We start from the raw sequence: 14,997 nt of genomic DNA on the forward strand, positions 1-14,997 counted from the left end.
TAGACTGTCAAACTGATAGGTCTGAAACTCTTCGCTTCTTCATACGACGCATGACTCACTTCCGGAATAAACTTCACTGTAATATCCCGGCAAGATTTGGAAATATACCCTGTAGCAAAACTGCAAACAAGTTTTTTTTTAAATAATCAAATCTCTTCTGAAGCAAAATCTGTCCCAGGAGATTTGAAAGGAGCAAAGCTATTAAGTGCTCTCTCATTCGATTCTGTAGTTACAAGACTCCGAGCCGAAGCCAGGGAATCATTACTACAAGTAAAGACATCAGGTTCATCCGAAGATGTAATATTCACACATCCAGGGAAGTGTGTGCTGAATAAACATTCCAGAACTACCTCATCAAAGGAAGTCGGATCGCCATTTGGCAAACAAAGTTGATTCACTCGGAAATCCTTAGATTTCGCAAGGATTTTGTTTAACCGACTGACTTCACTCAAATCGAAAACATTTGTACAAAGGTTTTTGCGGTCGGATGGTTCAGCAGACCGGAGAGCTCTCCTGTAGGCCTTGCGAGTCGACCTGAAAGCCTCTGAACCAGCCGAACGTCGTCTGTTCCAACTCTTTCTACATTGATTCCTGAGTTTCGCCAGTTCAGAATTCCATCAAGGGGTTCCTCTTGTGATCGTCACAGACCGTAGAGGGCATGCTTCTTCAAAAGATTCCATGATGAATCTATTGAATGTATCAACGCCATCATCGAAGTTGAAGTATCAATGGATGGTGAGTATCTATGAAATTTGGCTGTAACCAAATCAGTTAAGAGATCCCAGTTTTTTGACCGGGGATTCCTGAATCGCAAAGTTAGTGAAGTAGCATTTAAATGTTCAAAGAAGATGTAGCGATGGTCAGGTAAAGATTCTTCATCTGTCAATGCCAATTGGTCAGCTCAAAACTAATTCTCTAGAGCAAAGCGTTATGTCCAGCCCAGTGGCAGGCATTGTTGTCAACATCTCTTTTGTTATAACGGGCCCAAAATGTGTTGATCAAACGAAAATGGGCCCCTACCCGGTCAGAGTTCAAGTACTGACGATCAAAATGTGATATTGATTTGTTTGAGATAAGAGGTAAAACTACTGAAAATAATAGCTAAAATTTTTTCTTGAACCATCTAACCAAAAGCAAAATATGATATTTGAAGATCAATCAAATAGCTCACTGATATTCGCTAGATCTTACGAAGAGCTAAATGTGCTATGATGATGATATTTCAGAAGTAAAATTGTGATATTATTTTCAGTACTTTTACCTCTTATCTCAAACAAACAAATATCACTTTTTGTTCTCCATATCAAAATATGCTATTATTGAGCTATTTTCCTCTGCTCGGGTAATGTCTCTACTGTCACTCCATGTTATTGATATAGGCATGTCAAAGGCGTGGTTATGTCTAACACTCAGGGCCGGATCTAAGGGGGGCCTGAGGGCCAGGGCCTCGGGCCCCCACATTTTAGGGCCCCTACAAAAACCGTTTATGTTTGCTGTACATTAACTTTATTGTTCAGAAACAAAGAAAAACTATTTTGCTCATCACATTTGTACCTCCGAGGGGCCTCCACATTCGCTCCGGCCCCGGGCCCCCGCAATCCTTAATCCGGGCATGCTAACACTTCCTCTCTACCAGATACCATGAAGGTTGGGCAGTTGCCTATGTTAAGTAATCCAAGATCTGTACTACTTAAGTATTCCATCAAACTGGAGCCTCTCAAATTGATGTCTGAGCTGCCCCAGATGATATGGTGAGCATTAGCATCACTACCAACAATTAGCGGAAGGCCTTTTGAAGTGCAGAATGCAATGACTTGCTTGAAAGCATCCGTAGGGGATGGTTCATCATGCGGTAAATAAACCGAACAATAAACGTATTTCCTGTTGAGGTTTCCAACAGATACATCGATTGTGATAGCACATACATCTCTAGTAGTTAGTTCAGAGATGAGTGTAGCAACGATTGCATTGTCGACAAGCACACATGCTCGAGGCATGACACGTGAGTTTGCCATTTCATTTTCACTGAAAGTAGCAAACACTGGATTCACAAGGTTTTCTAGATAGAAATTCCCCTTACGAAAGTAAGGTTCTTGGGCTAACGCCACTTGGGCTGTACCATTTTGCATAAGTCTACAAAGATTGGTCGTTGCTGTTCTTTTGTGCTGAAGATTGATCTGAGCTATCCTAACCGTAGCCACTACCAAAACTAGGCCAGATTAAACTCTTAACAATCACAGCATAAAAAAGAACAGCAACAATAAAGCCAGATCGGTATCGATTTGAGTGCGCCAAAGGCGAGGATGCACAGAATACACTGTTTAAAACGCATAATGCGAAACCATATAGGTGAAAATTTAAACTAATAAATAACATCTTCATAATCCCACCCTTATTCAGCCTCAAATATGAGATTGAAGAAGGGTAGCTGATTGTCACGGAGAAACACAAGGTCCACCGCGCTATTGCTCCGGTTAGCACAGTAAGGGTAAATACTGTGGAGGGTGCCCTGGTACTCCACAGGCTCCGTTTGCGATAAGGTTTTTATGAGACCCCCCTAACCATTCAACCCTAGGCACGGTAAGCGTAAAGCCGCATAACACCATGAATTAGGGGTCACCTGATTAGTGGACTCCTACCAATATAAGGTAAAAATGATATTTACAATGATTGTTGGATAAATGTATAACAAGCGTATTGGCACGATTTTAATAATTAATGCAATCTTATCAGGAGCCATCCATTCAGTACGTCACGGTCATGGGGGTGAGAGGAAGTTTGTTAAAGTATGACAAGCAGTGTAGAAAGTATAGAAAAAAACTCGTACGAAGGGGGGAGGGGGGTAAAAAATTGCCAATTTAAGAGTGACGTACTTAATGGATGCTCCCTCATGAGGGAATGTTTATTTTATTGAAACTGTACTTTAAAATTTCACGCTGACACTAGTAGTGACGGACTGTACAATCAAGGCCGTTCGCAGAGGAGGGGGAGGTTAGGGGTTTGAGCTCGAGCCTCCCACCCCCATCCCTTTTCTGCTCACGGGCTTGTGTACAATGTTTTATTGTTAAAAACCAATATCAATTCAAAAACTTTCCGTTATTTTGTGGAATTCCGTATTATTGCGTTTAAACCTACCCAGTTGAATCGTATACCCTTATAACCGAAATCCCCCACTTTTTCTTCCTTCGTTAACGACCAACAAACTTACAGTTGATTTCTTTTCTCCTCTCCCGCAGGTTCGCCATCATCGTGGCTACCGATTGCCTCTGCTGGATGCCGGTGATTGTCGTCAAATTGGTGGCCTTGGGAGGTGAGTGCGTTGCGTATTTGATTGGTTACTGATGAAATTTTTGGCGCGTGATGTCGGATCGAAAGGACGTAGGTGGATGATGACATTTCATCCTCCATTACACCACGGCAGTTTGTTAGGTAGTTGACGAATGACAACGAACGGAGCGTGTAGAGTATTCACGGGCGTATTTCAAACTTTTCGGAATCGATTACTTGGTAGAGTGGATGAAGAAATTGCGAAAAATTACTCGACATCATGTCACTCGCGGGTAGCGAATATGGTTCAATGCTTTCTATCAGTTTGAATTTGGTGCCCACTGTTTGTGTGGTGCGCGAACATCTTTCCTATGAATATGAGGTAAAAGTATCATGACCCAGCGCTGTACCCTTTAGCTAGATATGATGATAACTGCACAGTTCAATGGTCCATAAATTTTCATCCACAAAAGTTGTAGAAGCTAGTGTACACCTACATACAGGGGATAGACAAAATGATCGGGACAGGCAAAATTTTCACTTTTCAAAAAATGTTCAATTAGCTGTAACTTTTCGAAAAGTACATCAAATATTTTCAAATTTTTACTGTAAGTTCCTCAACTAGTTGTGTATCAGTGGACAAAATTTGGAAAAGATCGGACAATTCTTCACGAAGTTATAAAGATTCTAAGAAAAAGGTACATTTATCCGATAGCCAACTTTGAGCTGTTATATCTCCGGATTCAATGAACCGAATGAAATGAAATTTTGACCAATTATGACTTACATAATAAGCTTTAGAAAACGTTTGACTCAACTTAAAATTCTTAACACGAAAGAAAATTACAACGGTTAGATTATTTTCCTTATAAAACACCAAATTATCCAAAACTTCAACATCGTTTCAAAATTCAAGATGCAAATTATAGTTCATTTAAATTCCCTCCAAATGTCTTATATATAAATGTGTTTTGAAGGAAAGTAACAACATAGCCGTCAATAAATTGAAAAAGTAATAGGATGCATATTAAAAATAGACCAATTTATTAAAAAATCGTGAAAAAATAAAATCGCTATAACTTTTTCGCTTGTTAAAAATTTCAAGTTAAGTTAAATGTTTTCCAGAGTTCATTATATAAGTCATGAATGGTCAAAATTTCATTGCAATCGGTTCATTGAATCCGGAGATATAACAGCTCAAAGTTGGCTATCGGATAATTTTATCTTTTTCAAAAATCTTTATAAATTCGTGAAAAATTGTCCGATCTTTTCCAAACTTTGTCCACTGATACACAACTAGTTGAAGAACTTACAGTAAAAATTTGAGAATATTTGATGCACTTTTCGAAAAGTTACAGCTAGTTGAACATTTTTTGGAAAGTGAAAATTTTGCCTGTCCCGATCATTTTGTCTATCCCCTGTATGACTGCACTTTGAAAAGAATCAATGGACAATACGGGATTTCTGCTTCGCTCTTTCGGCTTCAGCTGCTGTCAAAACAATAAGGACAACTGTTTGCGAAAGTGATATTTGTCTCTCTCAATGAATCCATACTCTATTCTGATATCTTCTTCTGTTCATAGGTGGAGCATTCGAATGTATGTATCACAGACCTCCATCTGTGGCAAAAACAATAGAAATCAAATTATTCATACACCATTTCATGATCTTTATTTGTATTTAGTAATCATTTCTCCGTTAGGGTCCATTGCGTTTAACGACCAGCAATCTTTGTCAAAAACAGTCGTCCTCGGTCAAATTTTTAATCTACCACTCAATTAAGTAGATCTTCAATCGAGCCCGGGTCATAAAAATCTGCCATGCACGCATTTTCCCATTGCCTTCGCTTCCAATCCGAAGCATATGCTCTGCTTTTCGTTCGTCGGCGTGGAAACTCCACTCCGCCCTCTTCCCTTCAGGGAGGCTGAGACATAGTGAAAAGCATCCCACAATGCCGGAAAATGCAATAAAAGTAAATGCGAGTTTTACCCCTTACTCTTATCATTTGGTGCGCCCCGGTCTGGACTAGTCACTCAGTGTGGTATCAGAGTTATGGTAATAAATTTGAAATTTAATTCATCCCATAAACATGTCATTCAGAGCTTTCCGCGGGCTGCTTCATCTACCGACCACGACCAGTCATGATCCGATCCCTCCTAGTAAGTGAGGATAACAAAAGATGGTTGAGTTTTAGCACAAACGAGTTGAACCAAGCTAGATTTTTTCATATCCTAATTTCTTATTGTGATACTCGTATCAAAAGACTTTTTTACGAGTGCATTGCTCCCGAATATGATTAATGGTAATCATCTTCTCCAACTCTATTGGGAATCGATCTCTTTTCCGAAACAACTATGTAGATGCAGCGGCATATGCGGTGTCCAGAAACAGCGATAGATGAACTAATATTCCCCTAACTCCCTGATGATTCTAAGGACGTGGCCGGTACAGCTACTAGGAACTCTCTAATTGTGTACATTAAATATAGTAATAGCTAGTACCGTATCCCGATTCCCGTGCAACTTCGAATTGCGCGATCATCTGCAATTCTTTTATTTACTCATTTTTATGTTCTCCCAATTGAACTTTTGTGATTTATATACCTTATGAGAGAATTTTGATTATGCTGGTAATTACACATAGAGATTTACACAATATAAATGTGTTTTTGTTATACACTTCTACTCGGAAAAGCTGAACCTGCCGCAAGCAGAAGCGAGCAGTTTCCACGTGGGATTCGTTGCAACTGGAAGGAAAAGCTCGTGTACGTCACGTCGCAGCCATTCGGTTCCCGCGTGTGTTTGTGCGCCCGCGGGATCTCCTCTCGGTCGTCAACATCATCTCCATCATCGTCGGTGTCATAATCATCTCCGCGGAATCCGAATCAACATGTTCATCACACGCTAGACGGTTAGATAGACAAATGGAGAGCGGTTTGCTTTGTCACGGTTTTGCCATCATTATTTTAAAGCTTTGTATAGTTTTGCCTACGGATTTTGCAAGAGTTTGCGAGAAAATCTGCGACTATGTACACAACCCTGAAAGTTATAGAGACGATAAATTAATGATAGGAAACAGTTAGGGGAAAGTAGGGCATAACGCCCCGGCTAAGCATATGTGGTCATAAACCTCAAATGATGCTTATTTTAAAAGTCGTATTCTGCCTTGGAGAGCTGTTTACTCCCTTTCCTAAGACACTTCAACTTTTGGCCCGAGTGTCCACAAAATTTCCCATTCTAATTCACAATTTAAAAAAGTGTTACTTTATAGGTGCCGGAAAACTGCAGGAGGCAAAACGTCTTTTTGGGTGAGGCAAAACGCCCGCTGGCATTTCTCGCTTTGACTTGTTGTGAAATACCAAGGGGCTCCATCGAACTCTTCCCAGCAGCAAATGAAGGAGTAGGAGGCGCGTGGTAGTTTAATGGGTTGATTCCATATAATCAGCGCGCAATGTCTTAATTTCTGTGCGCTGCAAATTAGGGAATCTTTACAAATGTGGAAAATCATCGTTTTTCCAGGTTTTCTTTTGACAATATCAGCCGTTCTTGGGCTTAACCTGCTCAGTTTTAGTTCTAGTTTGCTTGCATCTAACGAAAACCTCCACAATATGATGGAATCGCGTGAAGGCGTTTTGCCCCCGGGGGGCGTTATGCCCGCAGTTCCCGTATGTTGCAGTAAGTGAGCGATTGCGAAGACAGGCTATCAGCTGTCAGTAAGGATCCTGGGTAGACGAATTTTTCCACTGCTCCACTACCTCAAAGGTATCCCTGTCCATTGTAACGTTACATCGTGTCATGTTTGGCTTCGCTTACAAGCACTTACTTTGTTTTTGACGCACTTACCACCAGTCCGACCTTAACTGCTTCGATTTTTAGGGGGGTGTACACTGGTACAGCTCTGCCACGGTTCCAAATACTCTGGCTTGTATGCCGTCCGCAAAGCCCACCCATTGACCAGATTTCGTGAAAATCGTATCCCGCCCAGGTAACCAGTAAGCATTAAAAATAGCATTTCTTCAGCATTATAGTAGTCCCCACGACAAGGCATTTAATGCTAATTGGCCGTATATGCGCCTATAGTGCTACCTCACAGCAGGTTATGGCAAAATAACGGGCTGTTTGAGTGCAGCCCCTTCAGGAACGTTGTATCAAAATGCCAAAGAAGCGAAACGCCTCATCGAGCAAAACATAACAAAAATAAACTTCTCGCTTTTCCCGCTTCCTCGTCCTTGCCCACTCCAGCTGATGTCCAGCTGGAGGGGGTGGGGGAGGTGTTTGAGAGGGGGTAGGGTAGGGTAAACGGGTAATAATTCGATAATAACCTTTTGCACGAAACAACAGCATTTATTCCGCAATAACGTTTTTCTAAAATCAACAAAATCAAAAACTCACAAAAGCATCGGGGTTAAACGCCCCAGCTACGGTATAATATGATCCACAACAACGGGTTAGTATATTTACCCCTCTGTAGCAGGGCATTACGCTCCATAACAACGGGGTTATATGTCTTTACCGAATGAATCCGAGCCGGACAAACGTCAAAAATCGGTACTGAGATCTGCTGATGCAGTGCATTGGCTGTGAGCCATATTATCCAGCTGACGATGGGGCATATTGCTCGTTTGTGTGTGACTATGAAAAAACTTATTAATTACAAAATTTAATTCTCATGAATATGAAGCTTTATACAATGATTTTATCTATTAAATATTTCAGATTCCCTGGAAATTGAAGGGGGACGTTTTGTCTCGTGGGGGCGCATTATACCTGATTGCACCTGAAAAGCTAGTTTTTAAGCCACAATTGGCTTTCACGAATTTTAGTAATTTTCGCTCAACTTCTACAGCATTGGTGTCAAAAAAGCAAATAACCAAAAAAACATTGTGGAATATGATGCCGTTTTGAAAAATCCAACTTAATACGTATATTAGGGTGTTCCAGAACGAAATCTATAAAAAAAACAACTTTTAAAGGTTTTTCTGGTTACAAATGTCTTAATTACATATTTTTCCTACAATTTTATTGGCATACGTTGTTCGGAGAACTTGCAGCAAACAAGTATAGCTTTCAATTTGTACCGAAAGAATTAAATTTTGACAAGTTTTAGTATAGTTATGATTTTTTGAAGTTCAAAAATAGTCGAAAAACACAAAATTTATTTGTTGCACCTCTTAATTTCAATGGATTTGGCTGAAATTTCGACCAGGTTCTTCTTTTAGGATGCCAATCAAAATATGGGGGTAGACTTGAGAATCAGAGAACATTTTTGAAAAGGTGGACACAGGCCTACTGTTTACCCTACTTTTTTGCATGTTTTAGTAGTTATTGTGGTTTGAACTTACGATCCGGACATTACTCAATCATGTTTGCTGCTCAAGTTTCTGCTGCACGCTACAGAATATGCTTCAGCTGTGCCGATGGTGTGCGCTGATTTTATCCCCAATATCACGAATAATACTGGAAAGCAGATTTAGCCACAAGACCCGACACTTGTTTTAAGAGTGCATAAAGCATTTTTATTCCTTGCTCGGTCTGGAAAATGATTCCCTCTTTTGAATAATAGTATGATCCGCCAAAGCATCCACTGATTAGGCACATATTTTGAGACGATGGACATGTTCCTAATCCAAACCAGATGCAGTAATGTTTGTTGCGGAACTCATAGATGAGAAAGGGAAAAACGAATAAGCAACTCAGATGTACAAATTTGTCAGCAGAGGCACAGACTCTGTAAGATAGAGACAGTATGCATAAGTCAGACACATAACGTATCTCCCATACTCTTTGCTTTTAGCATTTGAAAAGCAGTTAAAAAGCATTCTAGAAGCTTTCAAGCGAAATCGCGTCATGCAGTTGAAAAGCTAATTAACAGCAGAAAGCTTTTAAGCAGCACAACTTATGCTAGTTTAAAACAGCTATGCATTCTGCTTATGTAAGGCAGCATGAACTGCTTATGTAAGGCAGCATACAGTTCAAATGCTCAATACGGTCTGCTTTACGGCTTATTCGAATGCGTAGTTGTTACCTTGCAGATCATTTTGGTAGAAAGTGCTTTTCAGTTTTGGAAAATTTACAATTCTCATTTGATCCCTTTTTTTCCTGTTGGGTACATTTTCCACTGCGACCAGTTTTTTGATCTATTGATCTATTTGATCCTTAAAATACTAGCATTACTGAAAGGTAAGTCCTCTTGAAAGTTTAATCTATGTATTCACTTATATATTTAATTTGGGCCTTTGGGATGTATTTTCGACTGGATATACCCTGGAATCTCTACATCGAATTCGTTCATCAAAAATTGAATAGGGTATCGGGATGCTTCGTTGGCATAGCCCCCTCGTTCGGCCTATCTCAATGTAAACCAAAAACTCAAACAAACACGCATAACTGGATATCGGAAAAGCTATGCGCCAAACAACTGTAACATTTCGTTTCAATTTTAGCACTTTGGAGCATTAAAATTGAATGAAAATGTCACTTTGTTTAACTTTTGTAGACGCCATGATTCTTCGGCTTAGTGGGTAGTCTAAACACATGATCATAAATGGCATGATTCTGGAACATTTCGAATTGACTTTTCAATAACTGAACATTTGATGCGACGGTTAAAGACGCTATTTTGAACTTGTGTATTTGTTTCCAACGAATAATACCTATTTTACAAATTGAAAGTGGGCCGAATATTGAGGACATTTTTTTCACTATGTACCCAAATCTTGGCCCATCAGTAAAGTGACGTAAAAAACAACGATAAAAAGGCGTCAACAACATTTTTTGCGTAGGAACCAAAAAGAACGAACAGGAAGAAAGATTTTGTGTACGGTGACTGTAAAAATATAACACAATAATAGGGTTGCGTTGTTTTCGTTACTTAATGAGAAAGAACTTTACTTAAAGTGATTTATTTATAGTTTTTTCAAAATTTGGCTCCAAAAATGTAATTTAAAAGTAAGATTGGTGAACAAACAGAGATAATACTTCAGCAGAAATATTGAAAAAAATAAGATAATAAGTGGTTCTAGTGCATGGAAAGCAATAGGCCAACGTTGTATCCACTAATAGGCCAATTTTTGTACCATAGACCAACGTTGCATACCATCGCATCGAATCTTTTCAGCTTAATTAAGTAAATTCTTGAATATTTACGTAAGTTTACTTCCAATTGGAGAAACATGCATTGCCTAGAGTGTGTAATAGGGTCAACATATTATTTCTAGTGATATTAATTCATGAGTTATGGTCAAAATTGCCAAGGCGGCTTGCAAATTAGGCCAAGGAATGGTACACATACCCTATTTATCTTTTACACGTTTTTGACAGTTGTACTGAACCTCAATAAACTCGATTACCGAAACTGTCGAAACCATTCTGATGTTCTTTTTCCATCAATAAAGTACCAATCAGGCAATTCAGAACTAAGTGTGTATAAATGATTCAGTAGAGATTACCAAACGTTCAAAGATTTCTTGTCGAAATGTGGTAACTTCTGCTGATTTTCGATATTCTGGTATTATTCGGAACTTCTAACTGCTGAGCTGTATCAATGATTTGATACTATTTTTTGCATGTAAATCCAACTAAAAATGCTCAACCTATTTTGTGTTTCCTTTGACAGCTCGTACCTAGTTGTTGAGCCCGCTGTATCTTTAACCCAAGCAACACACATGTTATATATTAGTTACGACAGCGCAAGTTTTGGTTGTATAGAAGTTTATTTGACGTTATTTTAACGTAATGTTAGAATTACGTAAAATTAACTTCTATACAACCAAAACTTGCGCTGTCGTAACTAATATATAACATGTGTGTTACTTGGGAATTATCTTATAGTTATTTATGGCTCCAGAATCGATTTTCAATAGAAGTCCAGACAAAGCCAGATGCAAATGTTTGGATAAAGTGACGAAGGAACCTCACTTCTATAAACAAATTTGCCGATTCTCCAGGAGAGCATTTGTCAATTTCGAATAGACTTTACTGCATAATTTGACGTTTGCGTTAAGGAAGACATTTATTACAATATCGAACCAAACTTTTGCGACCCGCCAATGGGTCGCGACCCATAGCTTGCGAAACTGTGGGCTACATAACTTTTCACTATCTCATTCGTTTTAGGTGACAGACGATGATTAAGACAGACACATCCCAAATGTGAGAAGATAGATTTTCTTGTGAATGGGGAAAGTTTTCGCTTACTTCCACTCCTCCGATAGCTGTCCGGTTTCCAGATCCTGACTATCAACCGATGCAGAGAGATGGTCAACATTTTTGGGCCCATCTTGATGACCTCGGTTGCGATACCATCCTTACCAGTTGCTTCGTTGGTTTTGATCTGGTGCATGGTATCCTTATGACCCGTCCATTGACTTAGCACTTCAGAAGAAAGGTGGGGGTGGAGAGGTGAGTTTCTGTGCTTTGCTACGGGCCATGTACAGTTCTGATTCGCTGGATGGGTCGAGGGATCGAACTTATATTCGTCTTAGACGGTTTCCACTTATTTAACCACTGTACTCTGCACTTTGGTAAATTGTTATTTCCGGTTCAACGTGCACTGAACCGTTTCGCTTAAGTGGTAAAGTGGAATAGACCTCTCGCCTTTTGCAACAATGCCCAGCTACCTTTCCCTTTCAATATTGTCTGCTTTCTTTCCTCGGTATACTGTCTCATTTCTTTCTTAATTAGGGTTTTCTTTATTTGGTATCTTGTTTTAAGGATCAACATATATATACACTTAACTGTACAAACAAGGATTTTTTTGTTCCAACGGTAACAATAGTTCACCTGAAACCGAAGTTTTGCAGACCGTCTATCAGCGTGGTCAGCGTGGTCTTTCTGGGTTGCCAAAAGAAGTTTCTTCATAATTCCTCCAGGAGTTCCCATCAGAAATTCCTTCCGGAATTCACTCAGATATTCATCCCGAGAATTCTGCAGGATTTTCTTTAAAAAAAGACACTACACCGTCTTCAACCAGAGGTTGCACAAACTGAACAATCACAAACATGAGAAAACGGACAACACACGAAACACCCAGTGATAAATTTTCACTGACTGGAGTGGGAATCGAATTCACACTCCGACGCTTATGAAACGGCCCGACGGCAGACGCATCTATTCGCACGACCACGAAACCCACAAAGAATAGTAGTTTACGCAAGAAGGTGCAGAATGAAAATTTTTACAGCACGAGCCGTACATTTATCCAACGAGGCTTGCCGAGTTGGATAATTACGACGAGTACAAAGTTTGTTTTGCAATTTCATAAACTACCACTTCAGGATAGTTTTTATCAAAAATTGTTCACCAAACTGCACACCGATGTTCACAGTCATGTTTAAGAAAATCTGATCATAGCAGGTTATACTGTGCAGTTGTCACATTTTTTCAAACCTGCGTCCAGAAACCATCAAGAATTTGATCAAAACTAAAAACAGTGCTGTAATGGTTCATTACGCAACGCAAATCAGTGCTGTAATGAACCATTACAGCATTGCTAATTTAGTGTGGGAAAGTAGGCCTTTTCCTGGCAGATTGGCATGAGGTAAAACAGCCTATTACGATGAGAAATAGCAAAATAGTAGTTTACGCAACAAGGTGCAGAATGATGATTTTTATAGCACGAGCCGTACATTTATCCAACGAGGCTTGCCGAGTTGGATAATTACGATGAGTGCTGTAAAAATCGAGTTCTGCACCGAGTTGCGTACAACGTTTTTTGCAACTTAATAAATTACCGCTTGAGGATAGTTTTTAACAAAACTTTTTCATCAGACTACACACACTGATGTTCGTAGTCATGATTAAGGAAATCTGATCATAGCAGGTTATACTGTGCAGTTGTCACAATTTTTCAAACCTGCGTCCAGAAAGCATCAATAAGTTGATCAAAACTGAAAACAGTGCTGTAATGGTTCATTACGCAACGCAAATCAGTGCTGTAATGAACCATTACAGCACTGTTAATTTAGTGTGGGAAAGTAGTCCTTTTCCTGTCAGATTTGCGTGAGGTAAAATGGCCTATTACGATGAGAATTTGCAAAAATAATCTTTCGGCATTCTTTCAAAATTCCTGCAGGAGTTGCTTCTAGGATTCCTCCAGGAGTACTTTTTCGGATTCCTTCAGGAATTCCTTCCTGGATTCTTCTTGGAGTTTCTTCTGGAATTCCTTGAGGAGTTCATTCTAGGATTCATCCAGATTTTTTTCCCGGGACTCCTCCAGGAACTTCTCTCGGTATCCCTCCATTTGCTTTGGCTAGGATCCCTCTAAGATCTCTTAGAATTCTACGATGAATCCCTCCCCTCCCATAGTTCCTGCTGAAATTTTTTCAGAATTTTCTTTCTAAGATATCACAAGGAGTGCTAGCTGTATATCTTCAGGGATTCCCCAAAAGTTATTATATAGATTCCTTCAGACATTTTTTCCGGAATTCCTTCAAAAATTTCTTCCGAGTTTTTTTTTTAGAAATTAACCCATTCCATTCCATTGAGACTCTACAAATAGCTCCTTCTGAGATTCTTCCAGAGGTTTAATCTGGATTTCTCTAAAAGTTCCATCTAAAATTAATCCAAGAACTCCTCACGCGATTTCTTTCAAGATTTCTCCAGGAGCTCCTTCTGAAATTCCTGTGGAAGTTCCTTCAGGGATTCCTCCTGAAATCCAGCTCCTTTTGGAATATTTTTAGAAGTTTTTTTTCTGGGCTTCCCAGAAGAAATTCCTGTGAAAATGTTATCCTTCTCCTGTTAGGAGCTGATTTAGGAAATTCAGAAGGAACACCATGAGTAATCCATTAAAACATATGTTCCTTCAGCAATTGGGTTAATAGAAAGATCTCATTTTTCTGAGTATATTGCGATTTTATTGCGTTGCAATACCTTTGTTTTGATGGTTAAATAAACAAAACCGGTTTTATTTTTATGGATAGAATGACAGCCCATCTCGAACAAAAAGTTTTCCCCATATAAACTTGCATTTTAAAAATAGTTTCCGTGCATCAAAAATGATAAAATTTTGGATTTCGACTAATTTTTGGACGGAGATTCCGATTATGGAATAATGTGGATACCCCTAAAGAACCCAATTTAAGAAATTGTTGAGGGAATTTTTCAAGGAAGCCCTGTAGAAATCATATAAGGAGCTCCTGGAATAAAGAATTCCATAAAAAAAACTTTGATGAAAAATAATATTGGAAGATTTCTATTGAACATCTGAAAGAATTCCAAAAGGAATCCTAGAAGGAGTTTCTAATCTAATCTAATCTTATCTAACACATACGCAGCCAGTACAAGAAAGCATCCTGGAAAATAATCGGGTTAGATTACGCCCGATTATTTTTCTTGTCAGTATTGATGCTTGCAGCATATCGAAGATATGTCACAAGCGTCAAAGCGGCCAGGCCTACTGCGTAGTGTTTACCGCAAAGATGATTCTTTGAAATGATTCGATCTCAATTCATTTCAACTTAGAATCGAATCACTTCTCGAATCTACAGGGGAGGAAGGATGCGTGGACATACCGTACCAAACGCTCCATGGTGTAAGATATGATATTTTAATTGAAAAAAAAAGAAGCATGAAACGTTCTCACCGAATTTGAATAATCCATCCATAGATCCGCTTGAGAAGTGATTTTTTTTCGGACGTCCCTCAGTCACATCACGAAATTCTCGCTGCTTTCGATGCTTAACCTTACACAGAGTGGAACCGCGAGATAAAAACTCCAAGAGTCTTCCAAATG

At 39.2% G+C, this 14,997-nt stretch overlaps 1 protein-coding gene across 3 annotated transcripts in view; it reads left to right on the top strand.

Moving 5' to 3' along the window:
- Window positions 1–14,997, top strand: part of LOC109404827 (relaxin receptor 2) — a 354,324-nt gene that overhangs the window by 302,763 nt on the left and 36,564 nt on the right. For all 3 annotated transcript variants that reach the window (XM_062857075.1, XM_062857076.1, XM_062857074.1), the window contains one exon: window positions 3,237–3,310. In XM_062857075.1, coding sequence (XP_062713059.1) covers window positions 3,237–3,310 — 74 coding nt within the window. The remainder of the gene's footprint in view (window positions 1–3,236; window positions 3,311–14,997) is intronic.

Source organism: Aedes albopictus, chromosome 3, assembly GCF_035046485.1.
Source record: "Aedes albopictus strain Foshan chromosome 3, AalbF5, whole genome shotgun sequence".
Lineage (NCBI taxonomy): Eukaryota > Metazoa > Arthropoda > Insecta > Diptera > Culicidae > Aedes > Aedes albopictus.